The 19,512-nt window shown below is 46.5% G+C and overlaps 1 protein-coding gene across 1 annotated transcript in view; it reads right to left on the bottom strand.

Annotated features, from left to right (window-relative positions):
- dnai1.2 (dynein, axonemal, intermediate chain 1, paralog 2) overlaps positions 1–19,512 on the bottom strand; it is a 464,908-nt gene that overhangs the window by 263,216 nt on the left and 182,180 nt on the right. The window contains exon 10 of the mRNA XM_085974010.1: positions 10,970–11,054. Within this exon, the coding sequence (XP_085830136.1) occupies positions 10,970–11,054 (85 nt within the window). The remainder of the gene's footprint in view (positions 1–10,969; positions 11,055–19,512) is intronic.

Here is a 19,512-nt window from a genome sequence, read left to right as displayed (position 1 = left end):
TGCCAGTGTGTCGGTCGAGCAGGAAAGTGCTCTCAGGATGACAGCATTCCTGCTCCCGCCATTGTCACTTCCCCATTGCACTTGCCACCGCTTGCAACACAGCCAGCCCAGACTGCTGCTGCCTATGCAGAGTTGGTGGAGTCTGCAGCCGGGGCCTCCAGGCCCAGAGCTGGTCGAGGGCGTCCTTCAAGGGCATCTGTAGTCTCAGCATCTGACATTCAGCAGCCTTCCACCAGCCTTGCTGCAGCCACTGGAGCCCCATTATGGAGGAGCAGTAGGGTGGGAAGGGGGGGAAGTGCACAGGGGATGTGTTGCGTTTGCAAAGATAATCCAGAGGCCGTATGCAGAGCTCAGTTCATGTTGCTTTTAATGGCTGATCCAAACACACTCTCCCAGGCAAAAGCAATCGAATACCTATATCCAATGTCAGACACAATACAATGATAACAGCACTATCAAACTCCATGTGCTCAGGCCAAGGCAATCGAGTACCTATCACCAATGTCAGACATAACATTTCCTCCCCCCTCACAGAATTTCAAACATGAAGTGTAATGACAAAGTCCTGTAGGTGGCCAGGGCGAGAACATGTACGAACAGGCCGAGGTGCGGACTGGTGAAGAGCAGGCCGAAGTGGGGACTGGTGAGGAGCAGGCTGAGGCACAATATCTGCTTGAGGGTTGGCTGGCTGAGCCACATGTGCATCCCGCCACTCTGGGGGTAAGACTTGGGGATTAGGGCCATATAATCACGCATCAGGGGGTGCTGGCACCTTCCGAAGGCGGCTGGCATGCCACCGAGAGCCGTCAGTGAGGCAGAAAGTGGCTGGTCCAAGTTGGCGGCTGATTTGGAGAGGGGAGGACCAGAACGAGGCCATCTTATTGTTGCGGTGAGGCCTGCGGACTCTGACCCAATCGGAGACTGAGATGCTGGGCGCCTTGGCCCTCTTCGACTGGTCGAAGCGGAGTTTCATCTTCTCCTGCTGTCTAGCGACTGTGGCTTGAGCCCGTGGAGCAGGGCTCTGAGCTAGCGAGGGGCGAAGCCTGCCAAGGGGCAGCATGAGCTCACGGCCTAGCATGAGGGATGCGGTTGAGACCCCTGTAGTGGAATGCTGGGAGGCTCTGTAGTGCAGCAGTGTGTGGAGGAGGGCCTTGTCAAACGCACACCCCTGGGATAGGTGTGCTCTGAGGCCATTTTTCAGTGTCTGGTTAAAACGCTCCACCCCCCCATTTGACTCGGGGTGGTAGTATGTGACGGATGCCCTTGCTCTCAAGGTAAGAGGAGAGTTCCGAAGAGACCATTTGGGGGCCATTGTCTGTGGTGATGGCCTTTGGATGCCCCCAGCGGGAGAAGAGGGACTCAAGGAGTGTGATATCGATGATGACCTGAGAGGTGACGGAGCCCACGGCAGTGACCTCTGGCCATTTTGAGTGCATGTCATAGGCCACCACTAGGAACCGTTGATGGTGGGGGACACCATGGATCTCCCCGCAGACGTCCAGCTGCAGGTGCTCCCAGGGCTGAGAGGGCCAGGCAAGGGGTTGCAGGGGTGGAGGAGCTTGGTGGCCAGCCTTGCCACTTACAAGGCAGGCTGCACAGTCCTTGACCAGGGCCTCGATTTCCCTGTCGATACCCGGCCACCACACTAGGTCTCGGCATCATTGTTTGAACTTCACTATGCCCAAGTGGCCCTCGTGCGCCATGAATAAAACACGCGCACGAAGGGCACTTGGGACCACAGTGCAGAGCCCACATGCAACATAGGAGTCATTCCAGCAGGAGAGCTCCTCTTTAACTCTGGAGTAGGCAGACAGTTCCTCAGGCACCTTGCGAGGCCAGCCATCTCTGATGAAGGTGCACAGCTGGGAGAGGGCCAGATCCTGTTCAGAGGCCTCTTTGAGCTCCTGGAGAGAGACTGTGGTTTGGAGAGGCATGTGCAGCATCTGGACGATATCCTGTTCCACATGTTCAGACACAATACAACGATAACAGCACTATCAAACTCCATGTTCTCAGGCCAAGGCAATCGAGTACTTATCACCAATGTCAGACATAACAATTTGGAGATCACCCTCGAAGGGCAAACAATAGGAGGTCTAAATAAATGGTGGGAATGTTTGTAATAAAGGTCGAGGTTCGTCTGATAACATTTGTTTAGTGTTTTGACGTTTTTCTCCAGCTTGTGAGAACAAGTTCTGCAAATTCATGATTTGTTGGGCCAGAAATTCCAGAACGGGGCTTGCAGCGCGTGCAAGCCCCGTATTTGCACTTACCCCGCGCTCCTGCCGATCAGCTCCAGGGACGCCTGAACTTTGAGAAATAGAAAGCACATTCCCGGGCAGCGTATGACGTCACGCCGCCCAGGAGTGCAGCCAGCGCGGACCCAGGAGCGTGCAGTGTAAGTGAGACACGCCCCTTGAGGTCTCAGTTTCACTGGACACGCCCCCAATGTTTCTGTCAAGCTGCTTTGCTTTTTTACATGCAAAGCAGCAGTTTAAATAGGTTTTTGGAAGTTTTTTGAAGATTTTGGTAACTTTTATAAACTTTTTAAAATGTTTACACTATTTTGAGTAATCTGAAGTAGTTTTAAAGAGAATTAAAGCAATTTAAAGACTTTTAAAAGCCCTAAAAGAATTTTTTTAATTCCATTTATTTATTTAGCAATGTCGTCGTCATACGTGTCTTCACACTGTTCCCTTTGGGGAACTGTATGAAGTGGTGGAAGGATTTATGGCCGTGATTAACGCTCATTCCGTGACCGTAACCATCTTTGAACCAGCCATTAGGGCGGTTAGTCCTATGGCGGGAGGGTTTTACGGGCTCCCACAAGCTATACAAGGAGGGGGGGCCACCCACACCCACGGACGCAAATATCCCACTGGATGTCAACCCAGAATTTAGAGCTGGAGCTCCGACTCCACTTGCCGGGACTGTCTGGAGCGGGGTTCGAAACCCTACCCTGATCTGGCCCAGCGGCGGGGATCCTACCGCTATGACAAACGCCCAATCCGATTAGCAACGTGAAATGGCAGCATAGGGCTCCAGTCACGGGGAGGGAAAAGGCGCAGGAAACGTATGGGTGTCACCTTTTGTGCGGAGTGGGCCTTTTGCGTAGCAGTAAGCATCCCCGCCGCTGGGCCAGAAGGAGTAGGGTTTTGAACCCCACTCCAGACAGACCCGGCAAGTGGAGTCGGAGCTCCAACTTTAAATTCTGGGTGGGCATCCAGCGGGATACTTGCGTCCGTGGGTGTTGGTGGCCCCCCCCCCTCAGATGGGTTGTGGGAGCCCGTAAAACCCTCCCGCCATAGGACTAACCACCCTAATGGCTGGTTCAAAGATGGTTACGGTCACGGAATGAGCGTTAATCACGGCCATAAATCCTTCCACCACTTCATACAGTTCCCCAAAGGGAACAGTGTGAGGATACGTCCGATGATGACCTCTTGCGCAATGCACCTCCTTGGACCCTCAGTCGCAGATGCGAGGGGGCAAGTCGTGCAAGTGTTAAATTTTTTATTTTATTGACATGTAAAATGTTGGCCCAATAATTCCCTTCCAAATGCGCTAGTACGGTCGGGGTACTTACGCATCTGGCCGGATGAAATGCCGGTTTTCAGCATGCACAGTGCATGTGGGGAAAACCGGCATTTCCTGTCCTCTGAACGAAGGGGTTCAGAGGCAGAACGCGTGCGACTGCACAGGCAGCGCGTGCGCAGTATAATTCGCCGCTTTCATTAATGCTTTCAGTGGGGTCCAGTCATTACAACTTACACATGAAAAAAGCATGGGTACAGTTGCTACAGAGGCTGCGGAGGAAGATATTTCTTATCGTGGAGCTTCTGAAAGTATGTATGTCTGTATATATTCCTTTGCGTGTTATGTATATATTCCTTTACTTATGTGTATGAATGTATTATTTAATTATGACTTTCAGAGAAAGTAACTTATTGGAAAATCATAATTAAAAACATACATTCATAGTAAAGGAATATAAAACATACATACATATACGTAAAGGAATATATGTGGACATACATACATAACTCATTCTCACATTCCATTCACACAGCCACAATTGCTCCTTCTACCTACCGTTCTGAAAACCCTTTAAAAAAAAAAAAATTTTAACTTTAAAACTTACTTAAAATTTCTTAAAATAACTTCCCTCCCTTTCCCAAACAAAAATATTGCATTTCAAAAGCTCCACGATAAAATATATCTTCCTCCGCAGCCAATGAACCACTTTACACTTGCTTTTTTTCAGTGTAACTTCTAAGGACTTAACCTCACGGATTTCATGAATGAAATCCACGAAGTTCACTGCGCAAGCGCTGCCTGTGCAGTCGCACGCGCTCGAGGTCTGGAAATGCCGGCGTTCCCCGCATGCGCTGTTCATGCTGAACGCCGGCATTTCCAACGGCCAGAAGCGTGAGTAAGCCGACCGCACTCACGCTTCTGGCCTGGAATTTCTGGCCCGTTGTGTTTGTTTCTATTTGTTTGTCCTGAATATATGACACACACAGAGTTTGTTAAATAAAAAAGTTGTTGAATTAAAAATTTACATGTTTGGCCTTTGGAATCATTGCAGCTTTGGCAGGCTATAGGGGTTGAGGGTTGCTTTCCATGATGTTGTTCTCCATGCCAGAAGCCATCTTCTGAGTAGGGGCCTAGAAGCGGCTTGTTATCAGCCGTTGGCGGACGACCCTTGCAGTGGCAACATTGTGGGCCTCTCTCCCACCTTGGTGCTGCTGCTGATCATCCTCCTCATCCTCCTCCTCCTCCTCCTCCTCAGGTGGTGCACCAATCCCAGGTGGCATTGGCTGGGTCCTCAGGATTGCCAGGTTGTGAAGCATGCAGCATACAACTATGAAGAGGGAGACTTGCTCAGGAGAGTACTGCAGGGCTCCTCCTGAGTGATCCAGACAGCGGAACCGTTGCTTGAGCACACCGATCGCCTGCTCAATTATGTTCCTGGTGGCGATATGACTCCCATTATACCGCAGCTCGGCAGAGGTGTTGGGGTTACGGACCGGTGTCATCAGCTAGGTGCAGAGTGGATAACCTTTATCCCCGAGGAACCAACCACTTGGCTGATGCCGTGCCTGGAAAAGGTCTGGCACACCAGTCTGGCACAGGATGAACGCATTGTGGCTGCTGCCAGGATAGCGGGCATTGACGGCGAGTATCAGCTGTCTGTGGTCACAGACCAACTAGATATTTAAGGAGTGGTAGCCCTTGCGGTTTCGGAAAACCTCTGCATTCTCATGCGGTGCCCGCAATGTCACATGCGTGCAGTCAATGGTGCCCTGCACCATGGGGAAGTCCGCTATCCTAGCAAAGCCACATGCGCATTCATGCTGTTTGGCCCGGGTCATGGGGAAAGAGATGTACTGGCATCTCCTTTTATAGAGGGTATTTGTCACCTCCCGGATACAGCAATGGACAGCGAACTGGGAGATATTGGCGATGTCCTCAGTAGCTGCTTGAAAGGAGCCGGTGGCATAAAAATTTAGAGCCACTGTCACCTTCACTGCCACCGACAGAGACATCCTGGTCCTCAGTTGAGGCTGCAGATCTGGTTGCAGCAGGTGGCAGAGCTCAGTGATCACCTCCTTGCTGAAGCGCAGCCTGCGCAAACACTGCTCCTCAGACAAATGAATGTAGGAGAATTGCTCCCGGAATACCCTGGGAGGGGAAGGTCTCCTGTGCAGAGGCCTGTTGGCCCTCCTCCCTCTGGCCATGTTTGCCACTCTCTGCATCTCTGATGCCTCCGATTCTGCAGGGGCAGGACGATGCCCCGAATCATTGCAGCCTCCATAGTCTCTTCTAAATCGATGCAAGGAAGATCAAATCAAAAAGAACCTACAAAGTGCTGCTCAGTACCCAAAACTCCTTCACACAGCGTTGAATCTCTCCAGAAGTCTCTCTCAGAATCTTTCTCTCAGAATGCGTGGTGCAAAAATGTCTCCGACAAAAAAAGACAGGAAGAGGCCGCCTTTAAATAGCGCTCCCCAGCCCCTTCCCGACTGCAAAACGTTTCTCTCTACCTGTCGTTGCTAGCGGCAGGCGGAAAAGACGGGGGCGTCACTCAATATCCGGTCCGGGGCGCTACCGGGGTGTTGCACGCTCGACTGACGTCACGTTCAGCGGGGGCGCAGGAGATCATGGCGGCAGTGTTTAGCACCACCGCAAAATGTCTGGTCAATTTCGCGAGCGGCACAAACATCGCCGCGCCCGTGCGCTAGTTGTTTTGTGCCCTGTTAGCGCCCTCTTAGGGCGCAAGCGGGAGGCGCTAATCAACCGAATTTTTCCCCCATAGTACTGGAGAAAGTAATGGGACTAAGTGGCGACAAATCTCCTGGACCTGACGACCTGCATCCCAGAGTTTTAAAAGAGGCAGCTGCAGAGATAGTGGATGCACTAGTACTAATCTTCCAGAATTCCCTAGATTCTAGAACAGTCCCCAAGGATTGGAAGGTAGCAAACATAACCCCGTTATTTAAGAAAGGAGGAAGAGAAAAAACAGGGAACTATAGGAGTGTGATGGAATACTCTCCACTTGCCTGGATGAGTGCAGCTCCAATACTCATGAAGCTTGACACCATCCAGGACAAAGCAGCCCGCTTGATTGGCACCCCATCTACCACCTTAAACATTCACTCCCTCCACTGTGGCTGCAGTATGTACCATCTACAAGATGCACTGCAGCAACTCGCCAAGGCTTCTTCGGCAGCACCTCCCAAACCCGCGACCTCTACCACCTAGAAGGACAAGGGCAGCAGGCGCATGGGAGCACCACCACCTCCAAGTTCCCCTCCAAATCACACACCATCCTGACTTGGAAGTATATCGCTGGGTCAAAGTCCTGGAACTCCCTACCTAACACCACTTTGGAAGTACCTTCACCACACGGACTGCAGTGGTTCAAGAAGGCGGCTCACCATCACCTTCTCAAGGGCAATTAAGGATGGGCAATAAATGCTGGCCTTGCCAGCGACGCCCACATCTCATGAACAAATAAGAGAAAAGTTAGCCCGACATCAGTAGTAGGCAAAATGCTAGAATCTATTATTAGGGACGTGGTAACAAGGCGCTTAGAAAATCATAATATGATTAGGCAGTGTCAACATGGTTTTATGACAGGGAAATCGTGTTTGACAAATCTGTTAGAGTTTATTGAGATGTAACTAGTAGGATGGATAAGGGGGAATCAGTGGATGTAGTTTATTCGGATTTTCAAAAAGCATTCGATAGGGTGCCACACAAGAGGTTATTACACAAAATTAGGACTCATGGGATTGAAGATTGGATAATGTACAGAAAACAGAGAGTAGGAATAAACAGGAGTTTTTCGGGTTGGCAGGCTGTAACTAGCAGGGCTCCGCAAGAATCAGTGCTTGGGCCTCAGCTATTTACAATCTATATTAATGACTTAGATAAAGGGACTGAGTGTAATGTATCCAAGTTTCCTGATGATACGAAGTTAGGTGGGAAAGTAAGCTGTGAGGAGGACAGAAAGAGGCTGCAGAGAGATAAAGACAGGTTGAATGAGTGGGCAAGAACATGGCAAATTGAATACAACGTGGGGAAGTGTGAAGTTATCCACTTTAGTAGGAAAAACAAAAAAGCAGAATATTTTTTGAATGCTGAGAGACTGGGAAATGTTTGCATTCAGAGCAACCTGGGTGTCCTTGTACATGAATCACAGAAAGTTAACAGGCAGATACAGCAAGCAATTAGGAATGCAAATGGTATGTTAGCTTTTGTTGCAAAGGGATTAGAGTATAAGAGTAAAGAAGTCTTACTACAATTATACAGGGCATTGGTGAGGCCACACCTGGAGTATGGTGTACAGTTCTGGTCTCCTTTCCTAAGGAAAGACATACTTGCCTTAGAGGGAGTGCAGCGAAGGTTCACTAGACTGGTTCCTGGGATGAGAGGATTGCCCTATGAGGAGAGATTGAGTAAACTAGGCCTATATACCCTACAGTTTAGAAGAATGAGAGGTGATCTAATTGAAACATATAAAATTCTTAAGGGCAGGGTTAATGCTGAGAAAATGTTTCCCCTGGCTGGGGAATCTAGAACATGGGGTCACAGTCTCAGAATAAGGGGTCGGCCATTTAGGACTGAGATGAGGAGAAATTTCTTCACTCAAAGGGTTGTGAATCTTTGGAATTCTCTACCCAGAGAGCCATGGATGCTCAGTTGTTGTGTATATTCAAGACAGAGGCCGATAAATTTTTGGAAACTAAAGGAATTAAGGGATATGAGGATAGTGCGGGAAGGTGGAGTTGAGGTAGAAGATCAGCCATGATTTTGTTGAATGACGGAGCAGGCTCGAAGGGCCAAATGGCCTACTCCAGCTCCTATTTCTTATGTTCTCTGTTCTTATGTAATTAACACTAATCACGTTGTTAAAAGGGTACTTACACCTGAAATGACAAGACTTAAATTTCTGTGGCAAATTTAATTCATATCTACCGCACAAATACAGCAACTTCACGCCATTCAATGCATTTCAATGGTGTGGCAGATAGCGAGATGCCATTTTCGCAAAGCTAACAGCGGAGTGGTGCAACTCAGATAGCAACATTTGGATATTCGCATTTAACCACGCATCTGCCCCTTGCCTGAATTTGCTGTATTATTTATGCATAAATAACGGCGCGCGCCATTAGCCTCATAAGAACATAAGAAATAGGAGCAGGAATAGGCCACTTGGCCCCTTGAGCCTGCTCCGCCATTCAATAAGATCATGGCTGATCTTGGGTTCTTCCCTGCCCGCTCCCCATCACTATTATTTTGACAGCAAATTCTGGCCCAATAAAGCAGGAAGTGCAGTGCATGGCTGTAGTAAAAACAAACAGCTAAAGCAGACAAAGGGCTGGATTTTCTTAGCAGTGTCGGGATGGTGGCAGGATAGCTGTTTGCCGGGTTCAGGTCCTGCTCTCGGTTGCAGCCACTCTGTCAATGGGATTTTCCCTTGATTGGCCATGTTAAGCCGGCCCTGCAGGCTTCCCGGCCAATTAACAGGAAGCGGGTCTGATGATGTCATCCGATGACGCGTCATCAGCCGGTTTCCTTAAAGGGACCACGGCCACATTGAGTTTGACAGTTGTTCTGTCAGTTTCTACAACACTGAGGTGCTGCAAACACTGACAAGCACTGCACAAAGGTGGACGGTTGCACTCAGGCTCTCCAAAGACTCCCTCCATATGCTTATGGAGGGAGTCACAGCATGCAGGGAGGTTCTCTTCCCTTCTAGTGGTGGAAGAGACCTCCCCAGGACACCAACGCAGCCTGGTTGCAAATTGCACAGGAGGGCAAACGCAGGGATGTCTTCGGGGTCCCTGGCTGCAGTGGCGCCAACCTTTCAATGATCTCAGTGGATCGTGAAATGTTACTGCAAAGCCGCTCTCAAACTCACCCTGCTGTGCTACTCAACACATGCCCATCACTCTGCCTTCCATACACTTCTGCACATCCTTACTCACACCAGTTTACCTTGAACCTCCACCCATCCCTCTCTATCTACATTATCAGTTCCTCATCTCACTAGCCACCCCTCACACTCACCCTCATCCTACTGCAAGCATACCAATTAACAACACACAAGCGTAGACACTTGAGAGGTTTAGCCAATATCCATGTGAAGTTTCTGGTAATATGTTGTCATACAGTGAAATCTATATTTTCAACACTGCCCCTTATTGGACAGATCTGTGCGCAACTTGAGAAGTGTCTTACTGAGTTCCACTGAATGTTGAGACATAACTTCCCCCCCACCCCCGCTATAGTGATGAGTGTGCATGGAATGGCTTGGTCATTAAAGGGATGCTTTACGGTGCTGGTGTGGGATGGTGTCAACCTGGCGCATCATGTGGCAGCCAGGGTTTAGCGTCAAGTGAAGTAAATCTGGCAATGGTGATGCCATCGCTGGCCTCCTGGGCAGCAATGTTGTCAGGGGCTGATGCCCTGTGTCCTGTGCAGCATCAGGTGATGGCAGCGAAGGTTGGTGTTGTTGTTGGTGCTGCTGGTGATGTTGGTGTTGGGGCTGATCGAGGGAGGAATCAGAGGAGCAAGGTGAGATAGTTTCTAGGGCACCGATGTTGCTGCAATAGATGGCAGCTGCAGGTGAGATGACAGAAGTGAGCTGTCAATGGTGAGAGAGGTTGTTCCAATGAGGTGGCACTGGACATACAGTTGGCTCTAAACACTTGCAAGCTAAATAAATCTTTATATGTCTTACAAATGCAGTAACCAACAGTTTCTGCGCTCTGAAACTGACCATCTGCAACATGGCATCCTTCACCCCACTTCTGCAACTGTCAGCTTATCAGATACATCAGAGCAGACTCAACTCACACCAGGGTGAGCTGGCGTGTTCCCCAAGCAGTGGGTAACCCATGGGGGAGCACGTAAAATTGGAAGGAAGACTCAAAATGCCATTAAATTGGCTCTTAACAAGCCATTCAATTGTCTCCCCCGTTTCTTGGTTTGCTACCCGCTGTCAATCTTCGTTATTTATACAGCGGACCCACCTCCAAACCTGACCTCTGAGTGCCGGCAAAATCAAGCCCATGGTGTTTCAAAGGCAGAAAATAAATAATATTGTTGTTGTCTAAGACATCTGCAGTACACAGTTCAAGGTTTCCTCCACTTCAACTTCACTTCATTACTATGCAGAGCAACGCAATATTGTTTTTTGCACTGAACATTGCAATTTGTTGGTACTGGTACTTCCAATATCTGCACTGGCATAGATGGTGATTGCTGCAGGAGTTGAAAACAGTTAAATCCCAGGATGTAAAACAGGAATTTAGTCTAAAAAGTTATATTCCAACCAACAACAATTTTGGTATTTTTATAAATATTTTCCTGGAACAAAACTTTATTTTAGCATTAAAAGAAGTTGCATATTTTATCCTTAGTTTTGATTTTTTTTTAAACTTAATTTCTAGGTTACCTTGTGCAATGTCATCAAAAGAGTTCTGGTTCACCATTCGTTCCACTATTTTGGCAACTTTACCAACCCTTGTAATATCATCACCCTGGAACAAATACATATAAATAAGCAAATACAGAAGCAAATAGTCATCAAAATGAATGTCGTTAAGCAATTATTTAGGAATAAATTGATTTATTTAACACAATTATAAATGATTAGCCAATTTGAATTCTCCTCTCACAAAAAACACCATTTTAAATTATATACAAAAACGGTAAAGAAACACAAGCAAAGCACTAAAGAAAGGAATGAATATGGTTTGCATTATCCATATGTGAACTAAACTGCATACATATATTCTAAGTTTCTAATAATTTTGTATTCCCCATGTACTTGGCTAAAAATATAATGAAAGTCTCTTTGGTTTTAATATTTTAATAGAAGATGTTAAATATAAATGTTTAAAATGTCACATGCCAATCATTTTGCATAGTCAATCAGCTTTTCAGATACACAATTTACAATCGAGGGGAGTCAAATGAACACACTGTGCTCAGACCACATCATACACCAGCAAAGTAACAACCTTTGTACATGTATATAATTGCAAAATACTGCGGATGCTGGAAATCTGAAATAACAACAGAAAATGCTGGAAATACTCAGCAGGCCAGGCAGCATCCGTGGAGAGAGTAACAGAGTTAACGTTTCAGGTCTGGGACCCTTCATCAGAACTGGAAAAAGCTGGAGATGTAACAGATATTAAGCAGGTGCAGAGACAGGGGGGGGTGGTTAGGAGCAATGTGTTCAACAATCTTCTAGACCCTTTTGCCTCTCTGTACTTGAGGTTACTGAAAGGATCAGAGACCTTAAGGGTAACAGTAGGATAACTTTATGGTTCAGTGGGGGCTATATTGGGGCATGCAGCACCCGTTTTTTAAGTGCTATGCAGCCACATAAGGATCAAAAATGGGGTCCAAGATGCGCGCACACATTTCCGATGGAAAGTGTGTAGGACGCCATCTTGCTAAAGGGGTTTGCATGCGCGCGCCTAACAGCCGCTGGCAACATGTAGAGCAGCGAGATGATGATGCAAATCAGTGTGCAACGCTGCCGTTTTAGAACACCACACTCCAGCTAATGCCCAGTCTTAACTTTGCACAGCTGAACACAATGTTAAACGGAATAAAGGATTCCCCCATCAGCGCTATTTAAAGAGATCAAGAAGTACTTACAGGTTAGCTGCTGGATTATTTCTTCTGGCTGCTGGTGCAATTGAATGTGATTTTGGAGCTTTCCTATACTTGGCTAAAGTTTGAATACCCTACAGGGAATGGTCTGGCTGGTAGTAGTTTTTTGGTAATTTAAAATCTTGTGCTGAAACAAGTTGCTTCCTGACATGGGTGACCTGGTAGGGCTTCCTCTGGGAATTGAACATGATTAAGAGAATGAAGAGGGGCCACGCAGAGCAGGACAAGCTGCTAGAAGAGGGAGGAGGAGTAGGGGGAGAAGGGCACTCAGCAGGAGGCCATATCCGCTGAGGGTTTTCAGGGAGCAATTCTCTTACCTCAATTTCAGCAAGGACCAATGATTGAGGCATTTGCACTTCACAAAAGAGGTTGTGACTGAAATCTGCCAACTGCTGCAGCCACAACTGCAGCATCAAAGCAGGACAAGGACAGCATTGCCTGTGGCTGTCAAGGTGACTGTGGTGCTTAACTGTTTTGCATCCGGTACCTTCCAGGCTGCTGCTGGAGATATGAGTAACATCTCACAGTTTGCAGTGCACTGCTATATAAGGGAGGTCGCTGAGGCTCTCTGTATACAGAGAAACACTGTCATCTCATTCCCTCTTGCCAGTGACAAGCAAGGGGAGCGAGCATGAGGTTTTGCATGGATTGCAGACTTCACCATGGTGCAGGGTGCCATTGACTGCACGCACATTGACTTGCGTGTGCCTCATGTGAACTCAGCCATTTTCATGAACCGAAAAGGAATTTCACTCCCTCAATGGGCAGCTGGTATGCAACCACAGGCAGCACATCATGCAGGCGATTGCCCGTTATCCCGGCAGCAGTCACGATTCCTTCATTATACGGCAGTCCTATGCTCCACCTGTATTTGAACCACCATGGAAAATCAAAGTCTGGATACTGGGCAACAAGGGTTATTGCCTCATGACATGGCTCGTCATTCCGGTCTGGAACTCACGCATGTGTGCACAGTGAGCCTACAATGATAGCCATGCTGCCACAAGGAACATTATAGAGCACACCATTGGCATCCTCAAACAATGCTTCCTCTGCTTGCACCACTCTGGAGGATCCCTGCCATATTCAACTAAGCAGGTATCAAGATTTGTGGTAGTATGCTGCATACTTCACAACCTGGCCATTATGAGGGAACAGATCCTGCCATCACCTATCAGGCGAGAAGCTGAGGAGCAGGAGCATGAAGAAGTGGAGAAGGTGGAGGAAAAGGAGGAGCAGGAGAAGGAAGTGAAACAGGAAGTGGAGGAACAAGAACAGGGGTTAATTAATAATCTTGTTGTGCGGGGTTCTTTAGGGAAGAGTGACCATAACATGTTAGAATTCTTCATTAAGATACAGGAAACTCTCATTTAAACGGCACCTAAATATCCAGAATTCTCTAATAACCGGCAAAATTCATATTACGAAAACAACACCTCAGTAACCAGAAATGTTGCAGAGTCTGAGTCTGAGTCCGAGTCTCCCGCGGTGGACGAGTTAGTCAGTGGGGGTAGTTCTCCAAACTGCCACTACGCAGCTTCTTGGCGCTGTCAGAAGTCTCTTCCGATCCGAACACCTCAATAACCGGAAATGTTGCCGAATCCGAGTCCATTTAACACAACATTCTGTAAGCGAGTACCCAATTATACTGTACATTTCTTGATTTTTTAATTTTTGTTTGTTAAAAATTGCCTCGGTAGATATACCTCTCCGTTACCCGTAATTTTTAATCAACCAGCACCATCCCGGTCCCGTCGGTGCCGGATAAGAAAGAGTTTCCTGCAGAAAGTGAAGTAGTCCAATCCGAAACTAGGGTCCTCAATCTAAACAAAGGAAACTACGAAGGTATGAGGAGGGAGTTAGCTATGATAGATTGGGGAGCTTCATTAAAAGGCATGACGGTGGATAAGGAACGAATGCATGAATTGCAACAATTATACATTCCTTTCTGGCGCATAAACACAAAAGGAAAAGCGGCCCAACCATGGCTAACAAAATAAATGAAGGATAGTATTAGATCCAAAGAGGAGTCATATTAAGTTGCCAGAAAAAGTATCAAGCCTGAGGATTGGGAGAGTTTAGAATTCAACAAAAAAGGACCAAGAGATTGATTAAGAGGGGAAAAATAAAGTATGAGAGTAAACTTGCAAGGAACATAAAAACAGACTGTAAAAGCTTCTACAAGTATGTAAAAAGAAAAAGATTAGTGAAGACAAATGTAGGTCCCTTACAGTCAGAAACTGGAGAATTTATAATGGGGAAAAAGGAAATAGCCGAGCAATTAAACAAATACTTTGGTTCTGTCTTCACGGTAGAGGACACAAATAACTTCCCAGAAATGCTAAGGAACCAAGGGTCTAGTGAGAAGGAGGAATTAAAGGAAATTAGTATTAGTAAAAAAATAGTGCTAGAGAAATTAATGGGACTGAAAGCTGATAAATCCCCAGGGCTTGATAATCTGCATCCCAGAGTACTAAAAGAGGTAGCCATAGAAATAGTGGATGCATTGGTTGTCATCTTCCAAAATTCTATAGATTATGGAACAGTTCCTACAGATTGGAGGTTGCCAAATGTAACCCCACTATTTAAAAAAGGAGGGAGAGAGAAAACGGGGAACTACAGACCAGTTAGCCGAACATCAGTAGTAGGGAAAATGCTAGAGTTTATTTAAAGGATGTGATAACGGGACACTTAGAAAATATCAACGGGATTAGACAAAGTCAACATGGATTTATGAAAGGGAAATCGTATTTGACAAACTTACTGGAGTTTTTTGAGGATGTAACTGGTAGAATAGATGAGGGAGAATCAGTGGATGTGCTGTATTTGGATTTTCAGAAGGCCTTTGATAAAGTCCCACATCAGAGGTTAGTGTGCAAAATTAAAGCACATGGGATTGGGGGTAATATACTGGCATGGATTGAAAATTGGTTAACAGACAGGAAACAGAGAGTAGGAATAAATGGGTCTTTTTCGGGGTGACAGGCAGTGACTAGTGGGGTACCGCAGGGATCAGTGCTTGGGCCCCAGCTATTCACAATAGATATCAATGATTTGAATGAGGGAACCAAATGTAATATTTCCAAGTTTGCTGATGACACGAAACGAGGTGGGATTGTGAGTTGTGAGGAACATAAGAACATAAGAAGTAGGAGCAGGAGTAGGCCATATGGCCCCTCGGGCCTGCTCCGCCATTCAATAGGATCATGGCTGATCTGAATCTAGACTCACGTCCACTTCCCTGCCCTCTCCCCGTAACCCCTAATTCCCTTATCTGCTAGGAAACTGTCTATCTCCGTTTTAAATTTATTTAATGTTGCAGCTTCCACAGCTCTCTGGGGTAGCAAATTCCATAGATTTACTACCCTCTGAGTGAAGAAGTTTCTCCTCATCTCAGTTTTGAAAGGGCAGCCCCTTATTCTAAGATTATGCCCCCTAGTTCTAGTCTCACCCATCAGTGGAAACAACCTCACCGCATCCACCCGATCAAGCCCCCTCACAATCTTATATGTTTCGATAAGATCGCCTCTCATTCTTCTGAACTCCAATGAGTAGAGGCCCAACCTACTCAACCTTTCCTCATACTTCAACCCCCTCATCTCCGGAATCAACCGAGTGAACCTTCTCTGAACCGCCTCGAGAGCAAGTATATCTTTTCTTAAATATGGAAACCAAAACTGCACGCAGTATTCCAGGTGTGGCCTCACCAATACCCTGTATAACTGCAGCAAGACTTCCCTGTTTTTATACTCCATTCCCCTTGCAATAAAAGCCAAGATTCCATTGGCCTTCCTGATCACCTGCTGCACCTGCATACTAACTTTTTGTGTTTCATGCACCAGGACCCCCAGATCCCTTTGTACTGCAGCACTTTGCAGTTTCTCTCCATTTAGATAATAACTTGCTCTTTGATTTTTTCTGTCAAAGTGCATAACCTCACACTTTCCAACATTATATTGCATCTGCCAAATCTCTGCCCACTCATTTAGCCTGTCTATGTCCTTTTGCAGGTTTTTTATGTCCTCCTCACTCACTGCTTTCCCTCCCATCTTTGTATCGTCGGCAAGCTTGGATATGTCGCACTCGGTCCCTTCCTCCAAATCGTTAATATAGATTGTAAAGAGTTGGGGTCCCAGCACTGACCCCTGCGGAACACCACTAGTTACTGATTGCCAGCCCGAGAACGAACCATTTATCCCAACTCTTTGTTTTCTGTTAGATAGCCAATCTTCCACCCATGCCAGTATATTACCCCCAATCCCGTGATTTCTTATCTTGATCAGTAATCTTTTGTGTGGAACCTTGTCAAATGCCTTTTGGAAGTCCAAATACACTACATCCACTGGTTCCCCTTTATCCACCCTGTATGTTACATCCTCAAAGAATTCGAGCAAATTTGTCAAACATGACTTCCCCTTCATAAAACCATGCTGACTCTGTCCTATTAAATTATGTTTATCCAAATGCTCTGTTACTGTTTCCTTAATAATGGACTCCAACATTTTGCCAACCACAGGTGTTAGGCTAACTGGTCTATAGTTTCCAGCTTTTTGTCTACTTCCCTTCTTAAATAAGGGTGTTACATTCGCAGTTTTCCAATCTGCCGGGACCTTTCCTGATTCCAGGGAGTTCTGGAAAATAATCACCAATGCATCCACAATCCCTACCGCCACTTCTCTCAAGACCCTAGGATGTAGGCCATCAGGCCCGGGGGATTTATCCGCCTTAAGTCCCATTATTTTACTGAGTACCATCTCCTTAGTGATTTTAATCGTCTTTAGCTCCTCCCCCCCCCATTGCCCCCTGTTTGTCCAGTGTTGGGATATTTTTAGTGTCCTCTACTGTAAAGACTGATACAAAATATTTGTTCAGCGTCTTTGCCATCTCCATGTTCCCCACCACTAGTTTCCCGGTCCCATCCTCTAAGGGACCAACGTTCACTTTAGCCACCCTTTTTCTTTTTATATAGCTGTAGAAACTCTTGCTATCTGTTTTTATATTTTTTGCTAGTTTACTTTCATAATCTATCTTCCCTTTCTTAATAAATCATTTAGTTATTGTTTGCTGGCTTTTAAATGCTTCCCAATCTTCTATCCTCCCACTAGATTTTGCTACTTTATATGCCCTTGTTTTCAGTTGGATACTATCCTTTATTACTTTACTAAGCCACGGATGGCTGTCTTTTCTTTTATTCCCCTTTTTCCTCAGTGGAATATATTTATCTTGAAAGATGTGAAATATCTCCTTGAATGTAGACCACTGCTCTTGTACCGTCTTACACTTTAATCTGTTTTCCCAGTCCACTTTAGTCAATTCTACTCTCATACCTTCATAGTCTCCTTTATTTAAGCTCAGTACGCTGGTTTGCGATCCAACTCTCTTATTCTCAAACTGAATTTGGAATTCAACCATATTATGGTCACTCATTCCAAGGGGATCCTTTACTAGGACATTTTTTATTAATCCTGTCTCATTACACAGGACCAGATCTAAGATTGCCTGCTCCCTGGTTGGTTCAGTTACATACTGCTCAAGGAACCCATCCCTAATACACTCTATGAACTCTTCCTCAAGGCTGCCATGCCCAATTTGATTAGTCCAGTCAATATGAAAGTTAAAATCCCCCATGATTATAGCTGTTCCCTTATTACAAGCCCCAACTATTTCCTGATTTATACTCCGACCAACAGAGTTGCAACTGTTAGGAGGCCTATAGACTACGCCCACTAGTGACTTTTTCCCCTTATTATTCCTTATCTCCACCCAAACTTTTTCACTATCCTGATCCTTTGACCCAATATCATTTCTGACTATTGCAGTGATTCCATCCTTGATTAACATAGCAACCCCACCTCCCTTTCCTTCCTGTCTGTCCTTCCTAATTGTCAAATACCCTTGTATGTTTAGTTCCCAGTCATGATTATCTTGCAGCCATGTTTCCGTAATGGCCACCAGATCATACCCATGTGTAGTTATTTGTACCATCAACTCGTCAATTTTGTTACGAATGCTGCGTGCATTCAGATAAAGAACTTTCAAATATGTTTTCTGACAATTTATTCCTGCTTTTACCCCTTTTACTACTTTACCTTTATCATTATACATTCTGTCCCTTCCTGACACGCTCTGGTTTTTAATTCCCCCACTGCTACCTTGCTCTATTGCCTTCTCCGCTGTCATTTTTATTTTTCGCTCTCTTAAAACCTCCCCCCCACTAATTAGTTTAAAGCCCTCTCTACAGCCCTAGTTATTCGATTCGCCAGGACTCTAGTCCCAGCACTGGCCAAGTGAAGTCCGTCCCAACGGAACAGCTCTCTCCTGTCCCAGTACTGATGCCAGTGTCCCAGGAAGCAAAACCCATTTCTCCCACACCAGTCTTTGAGCCACGCATTTAACTCTCTAATTTTATTTACCCTAGCCAAATTTGCACGTGGCTCAGGTAGTAATCCAGAGATTATTACCCTTTTGGTTCTGCTTTTTAATTTGGCCCCTAGCTGCTCAAACTCCCTCAGCAGAACCTCCTTCCTTGTCCTATCTATGTCGTTGGTACCAACATGGGCCACGACAACTGGATCCTCCCCCTCCCACTCCAAGTTTCTCTCTAGCCCAGAGGAGATGTCCTTAACCCTGGCACCGGGCAGGCAACATAGCCTTCGGGACTCTCGCTCTCGGCTGCAAAGAACACTATCTATCCCCCTAACGATACTATCCCCTACCACTACAGCATTTCTTTTATCTCCCCCGACTTGAATGGCCCCCCGCTCCACAGTGCTGTGGCCGGGTTGCTCATCCTCCCCGCATGCCCCGTTCCCATCCTCACAGGGAGTAAGAGCCTCAAACCTGTTGGACAAGAGCAAGGGCTGCGGCTCCTCCAACACTACCTCCTGGATCCCCGTACCTGTTTGGACCAAGGATGTAATGCGGTCGGGAGTCGAGTGGTCATGGCGGAACACAAACTGGGCATCAGTGAGCAGGTTATTGGTGAGTAAGTGCCGCTTGATAGCACTCCTTACCTAAGGAAGGATATACTTGCAATAGAGGGAGTGCAAAGAAGTTTCACCAGATGGATTCCTGGGATGGGGGGGATACTCCTATGAGGAGAGATTGAGTAGACTAGGCCTATATTCTCTGGTTTTTAGAAGAATGAGAGATGATCTCATTGAAACATACAAAATTCTTACAGGGTTTGACAGGGTAGATGCTGGGAGGATGTTTCCCCTGACTGGGGAATCTAGAATCAAGGGTCACAGTCTCAGAATAAGGGGTCGGCCATTTAGGACTGAGATGAGGAGAAATTTCTTCACTCAGAGG

This window comes from Somniosus microcephalus, chromosome 2 (genome assembly GCF_052327205.1).
Source record: "Somniosus microcephalus isolate GS21.2 chromosome 2, FLI_Smic_1.0, whole genome shotgun sequence".
In the NCBI taxonomy this organism is placed as follows: Eukaryota; Metazoa; Chordata; class Chondrichthyes; order Squaliformes; family Somniosidae; genus Somniosus; species Somniosus microcephalus.
The sequence above is the reverse complement of the archived record's forward strand: the minus strand, read 5'-3'. Positions and strand labels throughout refer to the sequence as shown.